Raw genomic sequence first — 25,084 nt, 5'->3', positions numbered from 1 at the left:
TTGCTTGCAATTTCCTGTTGTTGCCCTTCAATGCAGTTTTAACTCTCTTTCCAATTGTCACCATTTATACATCTTACACCTCGTCTGCAGGTTTTATACTCTTCATTACTTTACCTTCACATCTTCTGTTGTCTGTAAAACAAATTATTGCATAATTATACTTTATTTTTCTAATATAGGGAATAGCTTTTATTCATCGTACATGTAGTTTTTCACGCAAATCCACCACGTGACTACACCGGCTACACGGAGAGCATCTCGGCATTGCACCGACCGCCAAGAAACGCAGTTTAGCCAGACGGTACCAAGCCACTCAAAGGCCACCGGCTACACCGAGAGCATCTGGGCATTGCACCGACCGCCAAAAAACGCAGTTTAGACAGCCGGCACCAAGCCACCCGGAAGGAAGCGGCAAAGCACCAATCACAATCGAGATCACGAATGCCAAGGCCGTCATTTCCGCAATCGCAGACCATGGCGGCGAACGTATCTGATTGTGGCTGGCTGGCATCAACACACCCAAGGTGCTCGCTCGCTGGGTCTCGTCGCATCTCCATCGACGGAGATGACGATTATGCACATGCATCTGAAGGTAAGTTCATTCATATATTTCACTCTACGTCTTTAATTTCCCGCACAGAGCGGCCATTCTGTCAATCAGGGACGAAGCGTGTTCCAAACCTTGTCCTCCCTTGGCTATTTGCAAGTTTTTCTTTCATCACAGAAAATGTCACCTGTTTTTGCCGCTCTCTGGTGCACATTGCAAGTGTTTTCGTGGCAAAGAGGCAGGCAGCGCGCTTTCTGTATTCTTGTATGGATGATAAATGCGTACCTTCACCCACTAACCACTCCCTATAACAGAGTATACAGCTACCGTATTTCATCCGACAGAAGAACTGCAATTTATTATCATTAATCAACTTCATCACGTCCCTCAGTGTAAACAAACCTAAGTATTCAACTACCGTATTTCCTTAAAAAAAACACATCCCTTTATGATGAGTATGCATTCATTATGCGCCTTCGATTGATCAAGTTCTTTGTCTTTATTCCATTGCTGTGGTACAGGCCTGCCGAACCGATGTCCCCCTCCTGGCTCTCCCTCTCCCTCCCCCCCCCCCCCCCCTTCCCTCCCTCTCCCTCTCCCCCCTCCCAATCCTGCCAAGTTCATTGTATCATTGATTATTACCTTTAACATCTGCTTTTTCTTCACTATGCACCATTACATAATATAAAAGTCAATAATATTGTTGACATTAGTTTCTTTGTGTTACCACTTGATTGTAACCATGGTAACAGTTCTGTAATTATCCCAGTATCATGAACCAGGAAAAGTGACATCTTTATTCAACTCTTTATATCTAAATTTCAAAGAAATTCAGGGTTTTGTTGGTTTCCAAAGTATCAGAGCATTGAGAGTGGTCTGTGAATCACTTGTGCTCATTGTGTTGGACATTGTTGCAGACCCTCTCCAAGATGGCTCCGTGGCCACCGACACAATCTCCTGACACAACTTACCACAGCCCCTGATATTTTCTACTTAATGGAAGATTGTGAAAGGTAGGTGATTTTACCTTGGTCTCATTGTTCTCAATAATATTTGTCACGTGGTGTGCTGTATTTGTGGTATCAAGCTCACCGCTCCTATAATAGCAAGGATGTATCTAGAATTGGCAGGCAAATTCGGTTAAAATTGGGATATAGTTCAAAATTAGAATTTTGTAACGTAAAATTTTCGTTCTTTCTGAGGAATTGGGAAATTTTAGCTTCAAATTGGGAATTTGTACAATCATTTGCTGCAGACTTGTGACTGAATATGGGCCTCCGAGCAAGTCTAGATACTCCCAAAATAGATTTATGCGACAGGTCCTCTTTTGTGTATATTACAGCAATGGTGAAGGAGTAACTCATCAATGCACTTTACTGGGACCAGCTGATTTAGCATTAATTGGCTCGATTGTGGCTCTCACTTCACAGGTCTGTGTTCCACCCAAACATAGGCTAACCACAACTTTCTATTTAGCCCTTTCTGATCACGCACCCCTTTACGATCATTAGGGTTACTACCCCTTTACGATCAAGCACCCCATTACGATCATTAGGGTTAGGTACCCCTTTACGATCATTAAGGTTAGGTACCCCTTTACGATCATTAGGGTTAGGTACCCCTTTACGATCAAGCACCCCATTACGATCATTAGGGTTAGGTACCCCTTTACGATCAAGCACCCCTTTACGATCATTAGGGTTAGGTACCCCTTTACGATCAAGCACCCCTTTACGATCATTAGGGTTAGGTACCCATTTTCGATCAAGCACCCCTTTACGATCATTAGGGTTAGTTTATGTAGAAGGGCATGGGTTAGCTATCTCTTTTACTTGATCCATAGTAATTTCTGGAAAATCCATACCATTTTATCAAGTTTCCAGCACCGCCATGTCTCTAACAACAAATGTAACTTGTGCTTGGTGTCAATCCCCCCCCCCCCACTTTTGTCAAGCTCCCGGGTGCTTACTACAGCAAACATTTAGTCCTATGTAGCAGGTTTTTGGTACAATTGTCTTGTAACCATGGCAATATTTCAGACACGGGATTACTTAGAATTTCTCATTTTCATGAGAAATCTAGATTTGCCATAGTTTTGTAGACACACACAAACACACACATATGCATGCAGGTGTTACACACAATTTCACCTCACCTCACCTCACCTCACCTCACCTCACCTCACCTCAGTAGGAGAATTCGGACAAAAATAAGTACAAGTTAAACTAATTGGGTCAAAACATCTGGAAGTGTTTCAGCACTACATGTCCGTATACCATGTCCATATACCATGTCCATATACCATGTTCATACCATGTCCATACCATGTCCCAGGCTTGATGATTTACTGCCATGGTGATGCTGGAATATTGCTGCAACTTTCAATCACTCACTCACACACATGCTTATACGACTGGGAGAGTGTAAGGTCGGTGGTTCAATCCCCTGGTGGCCGTCTCAAACTGAAAGACAGTAAGATGGTACTTGTTGTTAAGATGAGGGTTGGGTTAGGGAAACCTCATCAATGGTTTTTGTAGCTTTGTTATCTTGGTTACATACCAAGGTCCAGTTCACCAAGAACTTGTTTGTGGATGCTTTCTGTCTTGTTGCGAGCCTTTGTGGTATGGGTGGCACACTTGTTTTTGTTTATTTCAATTTTGCTGTGCAGAGTTGTGTCCCTTAAGCATGTCTGCCCAGGGAGAGGAAAGTTGATGGTTTGAAATAACCTTGTCTCTCGTTAAGACCTAAATGATATAAAACAATGACCCCCATTCTGTTCCACCTCACATCCCCTTGAGAGCTGCATCTGCCAACACTCATCCCATTGTCAGCTCTATACATCTTAGACACCATCAGCCTGTACGCTGTAATGTAACTGGAATACTGTTCAAAGTGGCATTAAAACTCACTCACTCACTCACTCACTCATGCTATCCCATCCCATCCCATCCCATCCCATCCCATTCCATTCTTGAATCTAGTCTGGAATTAGGAAACTTGAAGAGACAATATGTTGATCTAAAAATGAATCCAAGAAACCAGTGATCCTAGGTTTGAATCCTGGTTTGACCCTATTATGTTTCTAGGTCATTCAGCACCATACCCATGCTCATGGGTTTTGCCTAAGTGGTAAATGTCTAAGACCTACATCTCATCGTTGAACCCAAGTGCACTCCTTCATGCAAATGCATAAATAGCCTGTTTATGATGTAATTTCAGTAAGATTTGACAGAAAAATGATGATGTCGGCATTTACCTTCATGTCTTATGTTTTCTGAAAAAAAACCCAACACATTATTGCATAATTTTGCTTTATTTTTTTCACATCAACCAATGGCTCAAATATATCTTCTTCCTCATAGTTCTTCTCTTTTCTACTCATTTCCACTTTTCGCACAAACCCACAACTTGTGAACATCCACCCTGCTCATGGTCTCCATTTCACCGACCACTACACTGGCACAAGTCTCTTAGAATATGGTTATCAGTTCCAATCGTAGTTCCTTAAATATATAAATAATAAGAACACATTGTCCCTGTAAAAGACTGGCCCCCTTGTAGACCAGTCCATTATAATCATGATAGAATTACTGTACACCCATGTACTTATAATTCAGTAGAGACTTGGAGCAAGTCTAACCAATCACCCGCCTTTCCTTAACCGGAAGCAGCAAGCTCCAATCACAGGCGAGATCACAAGGGGCCTTGTTTACCTCTATCAGCTGGCCATGGCGGGCACGGCACGTTACTTGTGGCTGGCATCACTACTCCAACATTCTGTCTCGTGGCATCTCCATCGCTGGTCAGGGACAGTTGTAAGTTCATGTATATATTTCACTTGACAGTTTATATTCCTCGCATGGAGCTGCCATTCTGTCAAATAGGGACGAGGCATGCTCAAAACTATGGCATGTGCCTTTGCCATTCACAGGACATTCCAAGACATTGTCACCTGTCTTTGCTGCTCTCTGCTGCACATCCCAAGTGTTTGTGTGGCGAGGAAGCAGGCAGCGCGCTTCCTGTATTCTTGTATGTACATGTAATATAAGTGCGTACCTTCACACACTGTCCATGCCCGAACAGTGTAAACAAACCGAAGTATTCAACTACCGTATTTCCAACAAAAACACCTCTCTTTATGATGAGTATTTATTCATTATGATCCATTCATTGACCAAGTTCTTTGTCTTTATTCCATTGCTGCTGTAAAGACCTGCTGATGTCACATAACCACGTCTCCCTCCCACGAAAAATCACACAGATCTACCTTACTTAAAAAATTTCATGAAATTCATTTTGTATTTTATTTCCATGATATCAGGGCATAAACATTTACATTTGCATAGTAATTATGGTTTATCTTTCTTCCTTTGGCTGTCAATTAGTTGTGTTCATTTTGTTGGACATTGTTGCAGACCCGGACCAACATGTCTGTGCCGTCACCGACACAACCTCTCCACACAACCTCCTGACACAACCTCCTGACACAACCTCTCCACACAGCCTCCTGACACAACCTCCTGACACAGCCTCCTGACACAACCTCCTGACACAACCTCCTGACACAACCTCCTGACACATCCTCCTGACACAACCTCCTGACACAGCCTCCTGACACAGCCTCCTGACTCAGCCTCCTGACACAACCTCCTGACACAGCCTCCTGATATTCACTTCTAGATGGAAGATTGTTTAAGGTAGGTGATTTTATACCAATGGTAGCCACTGTATTCGCCATAAAACCACCCCAGTCCAATATTACATTTACATGATAAGGTCCTATTTTCTTGTGTATATTGTCCATCAATGTATAATTATTATCAAACAAGCTTTGGTGTCACCAATGTCTAAACTAAGTTCCTTCTCTACCGCTATATGCCTGACAACAGGTTTAAGTTGTTGTGGCTAGACCTAGGACACTTATTACGGCTAATACGGTGCTAACATTTTGTCTCTGACATAAAAGTGTGTTTAGATTTTTTGTTTGCATTGTCTTGTAATATATCATACAAAGGAATGCATAGAATCTCATCATTTGTCAGGAGAAATCTACATTTGGCAGGGCATTATAGACTTGCTCGGGATGTTTTCCATATTTATGTTTCAATGCAGTGTCATACGAGAAACTAACCATGTTTTTCATGTGAAAGTAGGGTTGGGTCTTTGCATCTGTTTCAGTATTACATGTCCGTATACCATGTATACCCATGTGTATATTGCTGTATCAACCCATTGTTGTTGGGGTTAACATAGCCTTGCTCCAAGTCTGTACTGAATGATAAGTCCATGTATGTATAGTCATTGTTTACTTTGGATAGGCAAGTCTAGATAAGCAGACAGTACTCTTAGGAACAACTTGTTGTTACTATTTTTATAATCTAGGAATGATCTTTAAACTAATAATCATTTCCTTCGAGACGTGTCAAATCAGTGTTGTCAGTATGTATACACGGGTGATAATACCGTACATCCTGTGATTAACTGACTGGCACATAAAGAGTCCTGTTTATTTCTTGACCCTTGGGGTATTTTTACTTGCTAAACTATAATTATATGAAATGTTATATAAATGTTACACAATGATAACTTATAAAAGCCCTTGCTGTGCATCTAATTATTATATTATATGCGTTAAACTACAAACAATGATTGCATGGGTCGTTATTCATATCAGTCACTGGATTATCTGGTCCAAACTGGATTATTTACCTATTCTAACCTGGATCTTCACAGGTGCATGTCATCGTATCCCAATTGCTTGGATCTATGTTCATGATGCTAATCACTGGATTGTCTGGTCCAGACTCGATTATTTACAGACTCCCATCATACAGCTGGAATATTGCTGAGTGTGCCGTTAAACAACAAACAATGATTGCATAAGTCATTATTCATATCAATCACTGGATTGTCTGGTCCAGAGGCAACTATTTCAAGGCATGCTGTCATATAGTGGAATACTGCTGAGTGCGGCGTTAAACAACAAACAATGATGGCATGGGTCATTATTCATATCAATCACTGGATTGTCTGGTCCCATCATACAGCTGGAATATTGCTGTGTGCGGTGTTAAACAACAAACAATGATGGCATGGGTCGTTATTCATATCAATCACTGGATTGTCTGGTTCAAACTGGATTATTTACAGACTCCCATCATACAGCTGGAATATTGCTGAGTGCGTCATTAAAAAACAAACACTGATTGCATAAGTCATTATTTGTATCAGTCACTGGATTGTCTGTGAGTATTTCAATGGCATGTTAACGTATCGATGGGATAAAGAAAGGGGTTATGCTGGAGATTTTATTAGCATCCACATGATGAACTGTTCCTGAAACACACGATATTTTATGTATTTGACTTGTACCATATGTTTGCGTGTTTTGTCAAGTCAACAATTGACTTGCCTTTTCGTGTGTTTGTGATGGGTGCCAGTGGATAAACCTGGATTCATCACTATTTGATAGTGACTCATATACAAATGCTTAAGATATGGTCGGAATCGTACAATTGACTTGCCTTTTCGTGTGTTTGTGATGGGTGCCAGTGGATAAACCTGGATTCATCACTATTTGATAGTGACTCATATACAAATGCTTAAGATATGGTTGGAATTGTACAATGGACTTGCCTTTTCGTGTGTTTGTGATGGGTGCCAGTGGATAAACCTGGATTCATCACTATTTGATAGTGACTCATATACAAATGCTTAAGATATGGTCGGAATTGTACAATGGACTTGCCTTTTCGTGTGTTTGTGATGGGTGCCAGTGGATAAACCTGGATTCATCACTATTTGATAGTGACTCATATACAAATGCTTAAGATATGGTCGGAATCGTACAATGGACTTGCCTTTTCGTGTGTTTGTGATGGGTGCCAGTGGATAAACCTGGATTCATCACTATTTGATAGTGACTCATATACACATGCTTAAGATATGGTCGGAATCGTACAATTGACTTGCCTTTTCATGTGTTTGTGATGGGTGCCAGTGGATAAACCTGGATTCATCACTATTTGATAGTGACTCATATACACATGCTTAAGATATGGTCGGAATCGTACAATGGACTCGGCTACTAGTAGAGATTTCTTGTCATTGCCGGTATATGTGATTATTTGTGTTATCTATGTAATTGATCCCAACAATAAGACTTGGTTGATCAAGATGCTTTCCAGCAATGCTTGTTGAACAGGTCTATGACTTGCATCACTTCAGGCTTTCCTCACTCATTAAACTGATGTACTTCCCATGTACCAAGCCTGCATGGATCGCTGCTCATAATATCAATCATTATCTGGGGTTACTGGGTTAGAACTTTTCGCAAGAGGCGAGCACACGGGATGGGTGGTCATACTTGGTGGTTTAGTTGATTGTGTTTCATTATACACCGCCCATGTGTATTGTTGCTTACTAGGGCTGGGACAGGTAACTCGGGTACTCGGGTCGGGTGGGTACTGAGTAGGACCCGAGTACCCACAAGACTACCCGGACCTGTTGTTATAGGGCAGGGATGGGTAACTCGGGTACCCGGGTCGGGTGGGTACCGAGTAGGACCCGGGTACCCGCAGGACTACCCGGACCTGTAGTTAGCCCTGTGATATATTGTTTATTGACAAAATTTCACTTTATAACTACATGGTTACACAACAATTTTAAGTCTCTAATGTTCGCATTTCTTCATGACTATGAGCACGTCCCTTCTGACTTATACATGTTTGAACAAAGCTAAAACTTCAGTCAACTTCAGTGTATGCTTGACCACATCATTTTATATGTGTATCTAAATATATTCTGCCAGGGCTACTGTCAAACTATTCCAAATCGGACATTTTGTACCTATCTCTTGACACCAACAGCGGGTACCCGGGTAGGGTCGGGTAATAGGGATGTGGGTACCCGGGTAGTAAACTTGGACTCGTCCCAGCCCTATTGCTTACAATATCAATCATTGGATTGTCTGGTCCTGACTTGATTATCTTCAGGTTGTGGTCATGTAGCTGAGTGCAGAGTAAACAAACAAACAAACAAATCAGAAATAAGGACACGGGCTGAGGTCAGTGGGTGCACGATGCAGTACAATAGGTGGCCAAGCATGGTCGGGTGGTCAGGCTCGCTGACTTGGTGGATGCAGGTCATCAAATCCCAGTTCATATCCCAGTTGCGTGGATAAATGCTCATGATGTCAATCAGTGGATTTCCTTCTGATACAGTGTTTTTAGTAATACCACATACTACTCAAGTTTTGGTGGGGATATTACGGGGTAAGCCTTGCAGTCGTCTAACATTTAGTCCCAGAGATCTTTTTCAAAAATATATATCTACAAAATACAAAATATAATCCAAATGGAGCCCAGAACAATGCTGAATGTCAGGAGGTGAGGCAATCTAGACTTGCCAAAGCACTCCAGACTTGAGTTGGATTCATTTTTTAATTTGTTCTCTAGGGTCTAACCTAGCAGGGTGTTCCACAAAGCAATCTTAACCCCGTGACTGTAGTAATTTTATGTTACAGTAGGGGAGTTGTGATAGTTTACGTGACAGGTTCCCCGTTTCCTTGATGGTCTAACATGATGGGCTCCCAGTTTCCTTGATGGTCTAACATGACAGGCTCCCAGTTTCCTTGATGGTCTAACATGACAGGCTTCAAGTTTCCTTGATGGTCTAACATGACAGGCTCCTAGTTTCCTTGATGGTCTAACATGACAGGCTCCCAGTTTCCTTGATGGTCTAACATTACAGGTTCCCAGTTTCCTTGATGGTCTAACATGATAGGCTCCCAGTTTCCTTGATGGTCTAACGTGACAGGTTCCCAGTTTCCTTGATGGTCTAACATGATAGGCTCCCAGTTTCCTTGATGGTCTAACATTACAGGCTCCCAGTTTCCTTGATGGTCTAACGTGACAGGTTCCCAGTTTCCTTGATGGTCTAACATGATAGGCTCCCAGTTTCCTTGATGGTCTAACATGATAGGCTCCAAGTTTCCTTGATGGTCTAACATTACAGGTTCCCAGTTTCCTTGATGGTCTAACATGATAGGCTCCAAGTTTCCTTGATGGTCTAACATGATAGGCTCCCAGTTTCCTTGATGGTCTAACATGATAGGCTCCCAGTTTCCTTGATGGTCTAACATGATAGGCTCCCAGTTTCCTTGATGGTCTAACATGACAGGCTTCTTGTTTCCCTGATGGTCTAACATGACAGGCTCCTAGTTTCCTTGATGGTCTAACATGACAGGCTTCTTGTTTCCCTGATGGTCTAACATGACAAGCTCCCAGTTTCCTTGATGGTCTAACATGACAGGCTCCCAGTTTCCTTGATGGTCTAACATGACAGGCTCCTAGTTTCCTTGATGGTCTAACATGACAAGCTCCCAGTTTCCTTGATGGTCTAACATGACAGGCTGCCAGTTTCCTTGATGGTCTAACATGACAGGCTCCCAGTTTCCTTGATGGTTTACGTGTGGTGTAGTGTGACAGACTATGAATACTGAATATTTACTTGACAAATGACACAATTATTTACAAAACTTACGTTTCCAATAATCTGGTTGTGTGCTTTCGTGTGCAAGCTGGTAAAATTGGCAAGGTAACTTTGCTGGCACAATCTTGGGGTCTTATAATCATTGTTTCTATGTCTGACAATATCAATTTATTAATTAAACACCGTATAACCGCATTCCATCAATGTTTTATGCCCGTTTGTCGCTTGACATCTGGTACCGTTACAAACCACGACGATTTGCATAGGCCTACTTACCATCTGTAAGTGTAAATATTTTACTTATTGCACATCCTTATCGATTGACAGTTATTGCTCATTGTAAATGTCAAATTATGTTGGTCTTTCCACCTTATGCACCGATGCTCTATGACACATGAATAGGGTATTGATGTAGTAATATGAATATTTTTGCGCATCATGTGTCTTCACAATTTCACTCCCTAAGAATTTGCCATGCACGCGAAACAATAATCTCGCAAGGTTGCATACTGACATGTTATTAGTGCATTTAACTCACATCCAGTTTCAAAGTACCTATGTAAAGTATTGTTATATGTGTGATGTAGTGTGACAGACTATGAATACTGAATATTTACTTGTGAATAAGTTAATTGTTTTGCAATTCAATGACACAATTACTTACAAAACTTACCTTTCCAATAATCTGTCTTCTAAAGAGACTGCTGTAGGATAATGGATGGCATAGTTGTCAGACACGACATCACCACACGATATCACCTCAGCCTTCAGGAGATGGTTCCATGTAATTTTGAATGTTTTGTTTGTGTTAATGGCTGTTGTCAGCTGTGTTTGGGTCAAATGACCGCATTAAGAGAACCTGCCTCATAATATCTGATCAGGTATCTGTTAAGTAAAGAAATGATTCACTTAATCATGTCGATGGGTTTTATTGCATGTATGTCACCGATTAACCACAGTACAGTGTACAGCTAAATACACTGAGTACTTCAAACCCACAGTCATGTCAATTAAGATAAATAGATTCACATTTAATGTGGACATACACAGTGGAGTAGTCTGAACCTGTATTATATAAGGACACTGGAGTCTGTTGTAAGTTACAAGCCTTTGTGTTACTGTAAGAAAATGTAAAAGATTTTCTTATCTACGGCATATGTCATGTATGTGTTGTATGTATATTTAAACCAACAAACTAGTCCTAAGAAAGGAAAAGTAAGATTCATTCCCAATGAGCTAATAATATCACATTAAGTTGAAATAATCCCACTATAGCTTGAACACTTGAAGTCAAATATTGATTAATATTATGTTGTCAATCTATCATACTAAATTTTATCAAGTTATGCAAATATCATGAATTAATGGGAGCATTTGAGATAGTCCTGCACTTACAGTTACAAGTTGTTTGTTTTGTGGGTTAGCATATTTGTTGAACACTGATGTCAAAGTTCTTTCATCGAGTATCAGATACCAATCCAAGCAATGCAACTTATTTTGATGTGACTTTTTATTTATAGAGCTCAGTAATGTTCAAGATGGGATGACATGACTGACCACATGGTCATCTGTTAGCCTAGATGTTTGTAGAAGAATTATGTTGACTTTGCAACATTGCTGTATGTTATAAGCATGGTTATAAGCAAATACAACTTGAGACATATTACCAGCTTGAAAAGTGATAACATTGAGTATCAGATACCAATCCAAACAATGCAACTTATTTTGATGTGACTTGTTAGCTATTGGGTTCAATAATGTTCAAGATGAGATGAAATGACTGACCACATGGTCGTCTGTTAGCCTAGATGTTTGTAGAAGAATTGCGTTGACTTTGCAACGTTGCTGTATGTTATAAGCGATGCAACTTGAGACATATTACCAGCTTGAAAAGTGATAACGTGTAAGGATGCCCCCCATCCCCACCTCCATGGTCTGAAATTCTACTAGCCCTTAGGAGAGCTTTACTATGAGACCATCTGACTCGGCCTTTTGGGCAATATTGGCAATGTTGCAGTTTTCTCATGGGATTTATTTTCCAGGACATTGACTGATTTTCTCCTGAAGATTCTTTCAAACGTATTTGGTCATAATATAATAGAAGGTCCTATCATGATAAAAATATCCTATCAGGAATTTATCTAGACCTGCAGAGAGGCCGACATTTTGACGCCAAGACTCCAGTATTCCTTAGTATTTATTACTAATATGACTTCCTCATAACAGGATCAATGAGGAAAAGATGTCAATGTTTTAGTCATTAATTATTAAAATGCCTCTGAATTTAAGAAAATAAGAACTGAAAAAAAAATCCCACCTTTTGAAGAGAGTAAATATGTTGATAATATTACAGGGAAGGAAACACTGTGATCCATCTTCCTGAAGCCTGGCAAATGTGACCACACTTTTATGTTTGTTTCAGTATCAGTTTACAATTGTTGATAAAGAGGGAAGGACTACTTCAATGTACCCGTGAAGATCCGGGGTAGAATAGGTCTAGAGCAACCCATGCTTGCCGTGAAAGGCGACTATGCTTGTCGTAAGAGGCGACCAACGGGATCAGGTGGTCAGGCTCCTTGACTTGGTTGATGCATGTCATCGTATCCTAATTGCGTGGATCGATGCTCATGATGTCAATCACTGGATTGTCTGGTCGAGACACGATTGTTTACAAACCACCGTCTTATAGCTGGAATATTGCTGAGAGCGGCGTTAAACAACAAACAAACAAAACTACTATAATGATGAACTTATTTCCATACAGACACAAGGATGGTGTTGCTTCTCAAAGATATTGATTTGTTATGAAGAATATAATAATCTAATTCAACTATTTCTCCAAATTTTATTTAGATTTAAAGATAAGCTTCTTCATGTACTTCTTTGTAAGTCACTTTAATGATACGGTATTTGATTAACGAAGGAAATAATTTCATTTGCATTGATAACCCCATGAGAATAAGATCTATCATGTTAAACACTTGTTTAGGTTTCTCATGTTCTATATCATGAATAATTGAGTGTTTATCAATGACAGGTAATAATGCCCTTTATCATGTGTATCTTGCTGTGAATATATGAATGATATATGTGTAAAGGCATCTTATATTCTCTCATGTTTATTCTGTTTCTGAAAAAAATCTACCATTGGGACAAAATCCTATATTTGACACAAACGATTCACTATGAACAATTACGTGAAGTAGCCGTGTCATACTAGTGGCTACATCATGTGAATACCCATCAACACCCATGAAGATCCGGGTGGAAAAGAGGTCTTCAGCAACCCATGCTTGCCATAAGAGGCGACACTGCTTGTTGTATGACTTAAGGCGACTAACATGGTTGGTGGTCAGGCTCGCTGACCTGGTTGATGCATGTCATTTTATCCCAATTGTGAAGATTGATGCTCATGATGTCAATCACCAGATTGTCTCGTCCAGACTTGATTAGTTACAGAAAGCCGCCATATGGCTGTAACATTTCTGAGTGCGGCATTAAACAACAGACAAAAGACAAACAATTATCACTCAACCTCTTTGATTGCTTTTATTATCCGAAGTGGGATGGGTGATAAAGGAATGTTTGGCCGTCCGCTTCTCAATGGGGACACATTTTCTTAAAAACTTAGGACTCCTGGTTTTTTTTATGATAGTTAAGATTTACTTCCATGTTAATCACTTCTATAAGTACTGTATGAACAAACAATACTCCAATGTGCCCCATGGCGGGGGATAGTGATAACGCCCTTTTCTTGTTACTTTTAATACAAACCCAGTTTTGGTGTACTGAACTCAGCTTTTGTCTCTTAAAATATCATGTTCTGACTTGTTGGCTAGGCAGTAAACCAGTATTACTTCCTTATATTTTCTGGGGTGTTAAGTAGCTCAGTGATTAAAATGTTTTCTCGTCAGACTGGATTTTGATTCGTTGTGTAAAATTCAACTCATTCATTACTCATTTTCTAGTTCATTTTGATATTGGTTCATTGTGAAAATGTGTTGTAAAACTGCAATGCTTTGTTTTCCATGAAACTTAACATTTAGCATGGACTCATTCCCCATGTAAAGACTGAAACTAGAGGCAATAATGAAATACTATTAGTACTAAAAATTGTTGTAGAGGCAGCGATACCTCACTCTATACAGATTTATCTAGGATTCCAAACTTGAGGGCCTTTGGCAGGCAACTTGGGAAAACAGTGTGATATTGTTAAAAGATTGGACTGAGGAATGGAGAATTTTTACTGTCGGCCACTGAGCTGATGTAGATAAACCCCTCCTTTACTGATGTAGGTTTATGCAGGGTTGCATAATATCATGTCCTTGACATAAAAATCGAAAATTGACCCACATAATGTACCCTGCATATCCCATGGGATGCTCAAAAAGTATGGCTGTTTGAATAATTAAGTACAATTCGGCTGTAGTTGTGGTTGCATACATACGGAATGTACTTTACACATCCAATTTACTTCACTCAATCAAGGAAATCCCCATCCATAATAATGCTTATTTATCTTATTTGTTGTTGGTACAGTTGTCACTTTAGACACCCAAATCAATAGAAAAATGCTGGTATATCCCCTGTATATCATGTTACAAGTATTATCTGTCATTTTGAGATGCCAGGGGTCTCCATTTATTTCAAATTCAGTGCACAGATATATTGTTTGTGTTGGGTTGAAGGTTACATTGATTTATTTAGATCTGTTCAGAGGCCGATATTTGGCCCCATGTCAGCAGCAAATGAAAGTTAAAATTGAATCAAAATATTCCCAATTCCTCAGATTTTATGTAAATAATATTTCTGTATCTGATTATTTGATTATGTCTACTTTTCTTTATTTTTTTCAGCTATTCAACAAATATTAAAATGGCAGATACTCTCAAATTTGGCCCTGAATGGTAAGTACATGCACAAAGGGGTTTATCTCTGTAAGGCCACATTTTTTTAATTGCTTTACGGAATTTTTATGGGAAAATACCTGTCGGTAAGAAGGAGAAACCTATCGATATGTTTGATAGTCCAATCATATTTAGCACAAGAAAGTGGGCTTGATGTGGCAAAGGTGGAAACAAGACTTTGATTTAAAAGGCTAGTGGACGCTCTTGCCAGGGAAGATGTATCGTGTCATGAACAACAAACCTTATTTTCACTCCCAATGTTTCATTGATGTTGACTTCTTTGGATCCTTGCTTGGAAAATATTTTTATGGTGGAACATTCATCTTATTGGCAGGATATCGAAAAGATTCTGAATTTTTCTTTTTTCCATTTCAACAAAAAGTTAGGGATAGCGAATCCGTAGAGCAACTGAAAAAATAAACTGTGGCCTTGAAAACAGAAATTTCAAGTTACTGGAACCATGATATGTACAATGACGATTGTATTAAACCGTGTTCAAGCTACCATGCATTGTTGAACACGTTAAATAAGAACAGTGTCTAAAACAAAATTTGTTATGTTTAATATATGAATGACAAAGAGGAAGAGTATTCATTGAAGATAAGTAATATATGCATGGCATATTAATGAGGGGCGAGGTGTTTGATGGTGTTTGTTGACTTTGAATGAGCACCTAGCTACAACACTGTCAGATTATGAAACAGCTGCAGAATATTGCTGAACCAGAATCAAAATCAGACTCAATTCCTCACTGTAGATGTGTATCGTGCTATATAGCTGAGGCTGTATATTACAATGTGTGAAATTAAGCGTAAAAGTCCAGGTGATATGACGAAAATGCTGTTTCACCACCCCACCCCTTTTTTCTTTCATATTTTCTTAAAAGTTACTTCTCTGATATTTATTGATAATTGATTGATACATAGTTAGTGATTAGCGATCTCCATGATCTATATCGATAGCCAGTGTATAACCAGCCAGTGTATAGTGTTGACACACTAACTTCCACCGTGTCACTACTCTTGAGAGCCATTCATAATGATGGATGTAGAATACTGTTAAAATGCCTTGCTCGTGTTCCCCAGGCTCCGACAGCTGTCTGGCGGGAACAGTGTTGCATCTCCCCCGCCCACACCTGGGTTAGGGGGCAAATTCAAGCTAGCAGAATACAGATATGGGCGGGAGGAGATGCTAGCCCTCTTTCACAGTAATTACAAAGCCCCTGAAGACCTTGTCAACTTCCCGCCAGTCTACGTTGAAGAGGCGCAGAAACCACTAGCTCTAATTTCTCTAACTGAGGAAGAACAGGTAAGGGATTAAAATGCTTTTGAGGACTTGTTTAGTATTATTCATTTTAAGTGCCATGGGTGGATTCCAGGTGAGAATGTCCCCAGCAACCTATGTTGGTCGTAAAGACGCCACTTGATGGATTGGGTAGTCTGGGTGAGTTTAATAGTGTGTCATTGTACCAGGACGTCGTGGATCATTGCTCACAATATCAATCACTGGATTGTGTACTGAGATATGAGCTAAAGGAAGGTCCAGGGTTTGATCCCTGGCCGCGTCGTACCAAAAGACTTTAAAAGATGGTACTTGTTGTTATCCTGTCTGGCGCTCGGCATTAAGGGGCTAAAACAAGGACTGTGTCGGCTCGGAGTCAGTATACTGTGTCTGAGTGGGGTATTCATGTTATACTGCGGCATGGTATCTTAGTGGGCTTAGCACTATAAATCGGCATCAGTTCGGACTAGTTCAAGCAGCCACACACACAAACACACATAGATGTGCATGCTCGTTGCTATAGAAGTGCATAAATCTTAGACACAACGTTAAACCCCATTTAACCTTACCTCACCTAAGTTTCTCATTGACATTTTGCAGGTAGGATCAAAGAGGAATATACATTTTTTAAGGATACAATGCTAGTCGATGTCAGAATCTGGCAACATTTCCTTTTGTCCCGCATCCTCAGCTAATAATTGTCCACATGCTAAAACAAAGATCAACTGAAAATTGGTATGAGGCTGTTTCAGGAGAGTTTTTTGAACTGACTGCTCAGCTATTATGAGAACCCTTGGTCACCCTGGACATGAATTATCACAAGTTTCTGTTTCCTTTTACAGAGGTTGATGTCTCAGTCTGTGAACAGTACAACAGTGCTCCGGTCCATGGGTCGAGGGGGGCAGCCAGTCCGAGGGGGCAGAGGGGGTGGAGACCGGGGGAGAGGCAGAGGTAGGCACCCAACAATCACCTGGTGACCACAGGGGTTGAAACAATGCACTAACGTCGCAATATATGTATCATTGTGTTGTGAACAACGTGATCCTTGCCAGAGTACCCTTGGCTAAGATGACATACTCGTGACCGAACAAGGCAAACAAAGGTCAAATCTTTTCACAGGATCTGTTTTAGATAGGTTTTATGACAACACAAATACATGATCAGATTGAATAATGAATATTGCTGAAATGTTAGTCAGAAGTAGTTTGTGAACCATCTGATGTGCAGATATTATTGAAACCATTTATCGAAGACTAGATATATCGATCTAGAATGAGAGACATCATGATCCCGAGCTTGATATGGCAGTGCCTTGGTGTATCGTTTCAGCCCTCTGTGAGAACTGTTTGGCTTCAGTTAGTGAGAATACCTGTTTATGAATTCTGTGTTATTTAAGACTGGAAGGGGCACGAGTGGCCCAGTCGTCTAAGGCTCTGCGATTCACTGTGCAGAGTTGCGTCCCTTGGGCATGTCAGAAACCTATGATTGTGGGTTGGAATCCTGGTTCGCCCCGATTATGTTTCTAGGTTTGTCGGCATCATACCCGTGCTTGTGGGTTTTACTGAAGTGGTAAACGTCCGAGACCTGCATCACTTCGGGATTTCCTCCCACTTTAAGCTGACACACCGTGACATAACTGGAATAATATTAAAAGCGGTGTTAAACCCAACTCACTCACTCACTCAAGGCTGGAATTAAGACCTTACTTTGAGATTTTCCATGATGTGTTTAAAGTACTTCAGAAATTCATCTCCATGTACAGTCTTCAAATATCCATCACCAGATACTGTAGATATAAGTGTGAAGTAATTCATGATGGTTGTGTCATTCTTACGAAGATGGCACTTTTTCAGGGCGGGGACGAGGCGATGGTTTCCCTCCAAGAACTCAGCCCTTTGACCAAGCAGAGAACGGCGGTGGTTTTGGGAGATCGCGGGGTCAGAACAAAGATGGATGGGAAGAAGTGTAAGCCTGATGCTCACAGCTGTCTGTGTTTTTGATGCAGATGATGACATTTTAAGCACAGCTCTTATGGTTGCCAAGTTGGAAGTGTCAAAATGTTCTATATGTAGAAATGGTTAAGGCTATTTTTGATTTGACTTTTGGATAGTTTTTACTGAACTTGGGATATTATCTCTTGGCCAGACTCAGTTGGAATATATTTTGGGATAATTTCGTCAAGGTCACTAGTAATCCAAATATCAAACATGTTGTGAACATTAAGATTATTTCAGAGTACCTAGCAACAAGATCATAATCAGTAATAACTGCTGAATCATTGACACCTTCACCAACATATTCTTCAGGAATTGAAATTACCTTGAGTCAGCTTGTCCGAACATAGTAAGATTCAGGAAAGAATTGTGACATTTCCGTATTGTCTACAACTTTTACCATTAGGAAGATTGACTTTACTGCCATTTGCCATCAGACTACTGGTGACGCCATTGAAAACGAAATACACAAAAAATCTACTCGCAGGTTTAGGTACCTTTATCCACCAAGTGATAACGGTTTCAGCACCTACCGAAGTGTCGCATTGAAATAATAAAGAAGTTGAATTCCATAAGTCAACCGAGTCGTCACAAAAACTGCCAGTTTTACTCATCCCTACTACCTTAGTCATACAATAAAGGTGACTACCTTCTCTGACTGTTGCTTCTCAGGTTTCATGATGAGGAAACTTTTGTTCAAGTTTCCTTTCCGTGTGACCTGTTTGGTAAGGTTGTCGTAGAAAACGGATGACACAGTGTCACGCTATCACGGAAATTAACATCAGCAGCTGTAAAATATCTATTTCATGTGCATTGCGTTTTCCAGTGGTAAAAAGTATGACCGAAGCTTCTCCACCCGTACTATTGAGGACGTCCAAGCAGGGGGGCGACACCCTCAGTTCTCTCGATCGCTGAGCAGTGATAATTGGCGAGAGAAAGAAGAGACACATGAAGATGATGCAGGAGACTGGCGAAGGGCAGGGCCACAGAAAGAAAGATGGAGTAAGTTGGCCAACAGATGAATATGCTCTTATATTAGTACGGACCACCTCCATGCAATTATTTTGAAAAAAACCCATTTCACCTCAAATGATTTGATTGTTTTTTTCATAATAGAATATATTCTACTCGAAGTTAAATTTCACCTGAATATTTCCTATGATTATAGGTAATCTGTCGTGACAAAAGTGGGTGTACTTTAACTTCTTTAGAGTAGTATCGATAAAATACACTGGATGATCAAGAATGCTTTTTCCTAACGAAACTCGAACACTGAAGGTCGGGTAAAATAGGTCTTCAGCAACCCATCATTGCCACAAAAGTCGACTATGCTTTTTGTAAGAGGTGACTAACAGCATCGGGTGGTCAGGCTCGCTGACTTGGTTGATGCATGTCATCGTATCCCAATTGTGTGGATCCATGCTCATAATGTCAATCACTGGATTGTTTGGTGTAGACTTGATTATTTATAGACTGCCATCATATAGCTGGAATATTGCTGAGTGTGGCATTAAACAACAAAAAAGACTTAAGAAAAATCAGTCCTGACAGTTCTTTTGAGTTGGCATTTTATATTTTTAGGCACACGGACCAACTGGAGAGAACCTATTGGTCGAGGTGGATTTGATGGTGAGCGGAGACAAAATGGTCCCAATAAAGACCGAACACTTTCGGATGCCGATGTTAAGCACCAGCTGTACAGACGCAGTAGGAGTAGTGAATCATGGGACACGGATGGTACAGTCAACACTCAACCAACCAAACATGGTCATGCCCAAACTTATAAATGTTCAGATTACACGTTCTTCTCAATTCTACTTTGGTAATGCAAGGACAACTTCGTTGAATTGGATTTTCCTTATATACTACTCAAAAGAAGTTAAACAACACGCGATTCTTTCATATTGCTATGGTTAATCTGTGATGGACTGGCAGTTTCAGATAGTAATATAAAAGAATCAGGTGTTCTTTTACTTCTTTTGAGCTGAATATGATGAAATAAATAAATGTAATGTTTACTTTGAAATATCGGTGTAATCTGTGAGGCATTTATACTTTTAGGCAATATACCAGGAAAGTGTCTGTTTCACTTTCTGTGTTTGTATGAGTTACCCTGTTGCACATCATCGTGTTCAGAAGGTTCTGCAACTGGCCTGTGACTCAAAGTGACCTGAGCACACCAATCATCAGAAAACCCACACTTGAACTTAGATGTATGACTGTTGTAGCTTGTGGTAGTATTGGTTTATGGACCGGAGCCGTGGACACCACTACTTTTATGTCAGTTGATAGTTGGTCCAGATTTTGATTTTGGTTTTGGATGGGCTGACAGTTGATTAGGGTTTATCATTACCATGACAACCATATGCACTGAGGACAGTTTATAGCACCAGTGGAGATGTATGTCGTTAAAAATGTTTTCTGTTTTAGTCCTGTACAAATTTTGTTGTCAAAGTGATCTTGACTGTTAGTTTCTCCCTCCCTCCTTCCCTCCCTCTTTGTTTGGCAGATCCGTAAAGCAAGCACAAAGAATGTTAGACCTTATGAAAGTGTGGTTGTTTGATGTCTTGTACAGTGTTGTACCCTGCTGCAGAAACAGGGGGACAGTCAACATGAACTTGTCCTGACTCCCATCAGTTTTCCCATTGAGTTTTCAAGAGTTGCTTCGATGTGGTGTTGCCCACATAATCTCTTGTCATGCATCATGAGCTTGTCGTTAATTGTGTTGGGTAAGGCCTGCAAGTTGCAGAACATTCTGAACACACTCATAAGTATTCATTTGTCAGTATCAGAACATGGAAGTGTGAGATAGACATTGTACACTTGTGTGTGTCTTGGTAATACTTCTACATATTCTGAAAATCGGAATATTTAGACTCCTACCAATCAGCATGATGAAGGACTCTTTAACAGTATAGGTCCCTCATGACTCAGTCGTGCTGAAATAAATGATTAGAGTGAGGATTAGTTTAAAATAAGGATTAGGACACTGGTCTGAAAACGGTCTGCTTGGAGGGTTGAAAGCCAGTTGTTCAAATACCTAAGCCATATCTTACTCAAACCCTGTCTGAATATACTGAGCAAGAAAAGTTGTGGATCATGAATATGTTTTGGGATATAGTGCTTTTTGTAGTGAAATCTGAGCACACAATTTCATGAACATGTCCCCAAAAATATTCATGATCCTTTACTTTTTTTGTTCAGTATACATTGAAGATCTGCATTACCCTCCTCAGAAAGCCAACATACTGTTACATAACTCGTGGTGTTCATCTCACCCACTCACTCACTCACTCACCCACCCACACACCCACCCACCCATCAAACATCCCCCACATGTATATTACCATGGCACTTTCACAGAGTTGTGTTTATGCGGACTTGTTCATGTAGATTTGCCTGAATGGAGTGTTCCTGGTGATGATGATATGGAAGAGCTGGGAACGTTCGATGCCAGTGGGGCATTTGTTACTTCTCATCCGAAGGTAGGATGTCAATTCAATTTCATTTTCCTCAGATTATTAAGCTTACTGCAGTCACGCTGTTTTATGAGTTTCTTTGAACAGGTTAAATATTTATATGTATAAATTTTGCAATATTTAAAGGGTCTCTTGACCACCATTAAATTTGACCGCTGACCTTGTTGACCCATGAAGATTCGGGTTAGAACAGGTCTTCAGCAACCCATGCTTGCCGTAAAAAGCGACTATGCTTGTCCTAAGAGGCGACTTAATGGTTGGGTGGTCAGACTCGCTGACTTGGTTGATGTATGTCATATCCCAATTGCAAGATCGATGCTCATGATGTCAATCACTGGATTGTCTGGTCCAGACTCTATTATTTAAAGACCAATGTTATATAGCTGGACTATTGCTGAGTGTGGAATTAAAAAACAAACCAACAAAACTGACCTTGTTGATATTTGTGCATGTCAGGTTGTCATGATACAGTTGTTTGCAGGGCTTTAGAAATGGAGAGAGTCCGCACTCTGATGTACAGAACACCAATCAGTCACCGTCACAGCCTAACACAGACTTGCCTCCTCAGGGCAAGGAACCACCTCGAGAACAGAGAAGGGTACGCCTGTTGTTTGACTTCTTTGATTATCCAGCTTATTATTACCGTATATACTCTTCAAATCGGCATTAAAACACAACTCACCGTTCCTCATAATAAAGAAGTTGGCATCCATAAATTCTCTTCCTTATGTGTTTGACTTCTTAATGCTATTCAAAGACAAGAATATCTTTCGTGATCTAGAAGGAATATATTGGCACTTCAAATCACATGATCCTGGATGTATGATTTATTAGCATCATTGTCACCAGACATTTCTGAACTTTCAGGATAAGAAGAATCAGCGCTCAACAAGTGCTCCCGAGGTCAAACAAGAAAGTGCTAGTAACCATGGCAACAGCCAGTCTCAGTCTCCACAGCCTGCTGTCAAATCCAATCAGGAACCTAAGAGAATAGATCCCTCAAAATCTGTGCAGTTTGGGGATGTGTCACAAAGTCTTAATGACTCAAACAGTGCTCCAGTTGAACAGACATTAAACACTATGAGTGTGAACCAAGTGAGTGTACCTGTCAAGAAAGTTAAGGGTGGCCTGCCAACAGCGGACAGTGATCCCTTGGATAGATTAAAGGAGGCCGCTGAGAACATGGTAGCCGAAATGACAGCTGAGGTACAAAATATGTGGGGAGACGTGTGTGTGAATCTTCCTAGCGTGTTGCCCTTGTGTCGGCCTTTGTCGTGCCAGGTGGGAGAGAAGGGGTGATCTATTGGCTTGTTGTTTCGGTTTTTGATGCGAAGTGAGCGTTGGTGTCAATGTGATGAAGGTTTGATGCCAAGTGGGCGTTGGTGCCAATGTGATGTGGGTGTGATGCCATGTGGGCGTTGGTGCCAGTGTAATGTGGGTGTGATGCCATGTGGGTGTGATGCCATGTGGGCGTTGATGCCAATGTGATGTGTGTATGATGCCATGTGGCCGTTGGTGCCAATGCGATGTAGGTTTGATGGCATGTGGCCGTTGGTGCCAATGCAATGTAGGTTTGATGGCATGTGGCCGTTGGTGCCAATGTGATGTGTGTATGATGCCATGTGGCCGTTGGTGCCAATGTGATGTAGGTTTGATGCCATGTGGGCGTTGGTGCCAAAGTAATCTGGGTTTGATGTGGATTTGATGTGGTTAAATGTGTGGTTTCTTGAGGTTCCGGTGTAGAACTCGGAAGCCATAAGACATAACTTTACTAAACTTGGTACACACATTCACCGTATGGTGTATATGTGCCTTTAGCTATTTATGATTCCCCCAAAATTGTCTTTTCTTTTATATGAATTTTATAAATTGGACTTGGTCCCTAAACTGAATGAAAGCAGCGGGTTTCATGTCTGGAGCAGAACTTGAAAATTATTAGAGAAATCTTTATGAAACTTGGTAAACACATTCACCATAAACTTTGTTGAGTGGAAGAAGGTTGATGATAATCATGGAAGGTAGAATTTCCATGAGATAAAAATGCTGTTTTCTGATCAGGATGAAGAGAACAGGTTACAGAGAGGTCCCATGGACCCTCGGACTCAAGGTGTCCCTCTAAGTCATGAAGAGTCCCTCAAGTGGTTTTACAGGGATCCCCAAGGAGATGTCCAAGGTACACATATACCCACAAGGACATCACAAGGGACATGACACGAAACGTATCTCTTAGGAGGCATTGTTAGAATATTTAGATTCTCCTGCCAAGGCCTAAAATATAGTTATCTGAAGTCCAAGGAGTGGTCCTTAGCAAATGTTGAGTGGTACAGGTTAAATCCATGACTTTGAGCACTGGAGTAATGCCAGTCTGTTACTTTAGCCAATACCGTATTCGACGCTCTCAAAATTAGAAATAGGGGGCTCTTATTAGAATATTATTTTGGTGACAAAAAAAGAGTTGAAAGATAAATTTTGTGGTTTTATCCGACAGCCTGAAATGTTTATGTACAACAGATATATTTTTCAAGAATTTAATTGCCCATAATTAAAAGTGCATATAACACACAAGCGCGTATTATTAGGATTGTTCACTAGCCAATATATTATCTAATATCGCTGGGGCGCTTATTAGAGCGGGGCGCTTATTATGTCGAATACAGTAGTTCAAAGCTCCAGTAATAGTTCTAGTAAAATGTCTTTTGGTCCTGTAAGCTTTGCTTAAGTCCATGTAATAACACTGAGATCTACTAAAAATGATGTCAAGTGAAAGTTTAGGGCTTGAATACTTAAAAGCTTTTGACACAGACTTTAATAACTCTTATTGTGTTATATATAATTAGGGTCTCCTTTATCAGGAAAGATCCTAGTACCCTTGCTTGTCATATAAGGTGCCTAAAGCAGTGTCAAGTTACCGCAATGTCTCCAAAGTAACCAGTCGGGCTCCGCTTGACAAAGTGATCTTAGCGCCATGTTGACTAAAATATGGGAGTCTCCATTGCTGGTTTGTCTCTTTGAGATAGATGCCTTCCTGCTGCAATAGTGTTTCCTTGAAGTTTCTGAGCTCTACCTAAACTTACCAGGCTCACAAACACTGGAGATTAAGTACATTACTAGTTTGTAAGATGAAGAGATAACATGTATTGTGTGCAGACCCTGAAATCAGATTTTACTCATCAACTCACTCACTCACCCACTCACTCACTCCACTTTTTCAGGTCCTTTTAACCCAGAGGAGATGGCCCAGTGGTTCAGTGCTGGTTACTTTACAATGAGTCTTCTGGTTAAAAGGGGATGTGATGAACGATTCCAGCAGCTAGGTATGTACAAGTTCCATCACCATGTTGTTCATGCTCATAACGATGTTTAGGTGTGCCGGACCGCCTCCAT

The 25,084-nt window shown here is 40.5% G+C and overlaps 1 protein-coding gene across 5 annotated transcripts in view; it reads left to right on the top strand.

Annotated features, from left to right (window-relative positions):
* Nucleotides 1–470: 470 nt before the first annotated feature.
* The window catches only part of LOC124137727 (GRB10-interacting GYF protein 2-like), a 48,669-nt gene continuing 24,055 nt past the window's right edge, over nucleotides 471–25,084 (top strand). The window contains exons 1-15 of one of the 5 annotated variants that reach the window (XM_048397222.1): nucleotides 471–592; nucleotides 1,465–1,560; nucleotides 4,165–4,362; nucleotides 4,963–5,244; nucleotides 14,896–14,946; nucleotides 16,032–16,254; nucleotides 17,070–17,178; nucleotides 18,066–18,192; nucleotides 19,048–19,223; nucleotides 19,803–19,958; nucleotides 21,615–21,706; nucleotides 22,182–22,298; nucleotides 22,568–22,906; nucleotides 23,759–23,873; nucleotides 24,913–25,014. In XM_048397222.1, the coding sequence (XP_048253179.1) occupies nucleotides 5,228–5,244; nucleotides 14,896–14,946; nucleotides 16,032–16,254; nucleotides 17,070–17,178; nucleotides 18,066–18,192; nucleotides 19,048–19,223; nucleotides 19,803–19,958; nucleotides 21,615–21,706; nucleotides 22,182–22,298; nucleotides 22,568–22,906; nucleotides 23,759–23,873; nucleotides 24,913–25,014 (1,624 nt within the window). In that variant the 5' untranslated portion in view covers nucleotides 471–592; nucleotides 1,465–1,560; nucleotides 4,165–4,362; nucleotides 4,963–5,227. Of the gene's footprint in view, nucleotides 593–1,464; nucleotides 1,561–4,164; nucleotides 4,363–4,962; nucleotides 5,245–10,049; nucleotides 10,145–10,213; nucleotides 10,321–14,895; nucleotides 14,947–16,031; nucleotides 16,255–17,069; nucleotides 17,179–18,065; nucleotides 18,193–19,047; nucleotides 19,224–19,802; nucleotides 19,959–21,614; nucleotides 21,707–22,181; nucleotides 22,299–22,567; nucleotides 22,907–23,758; nucleotides 23,874–24,912; nucleotides 25,015–25,084 lie in introns of those variants that run through there. The other 4 variants (XM_048397220.1, XM_048397219.1, XM_048397218.1 and 1 more) reach the window with 4 other exon arrangements.

The sequence above is a fragment of the Haliotis rufescens genome, unplaced genomic scaffold, assembly GCF_023055435.1.
Source record: "Haliotis rufescens isolate VD_foot unplaced genomic scaffold, xgHalRufe1.0.p SCAF_166, whole genome shotgun sequence".
NCBI lineage: Eukaryota > Metazoa > Mollusca > Gastropoda > Lepetellida > Haliotidae > Haliotis > Haliotis rufescens.
This window is presented reverse-complemented; position numbering and strand designations above follow the sequence as displayed.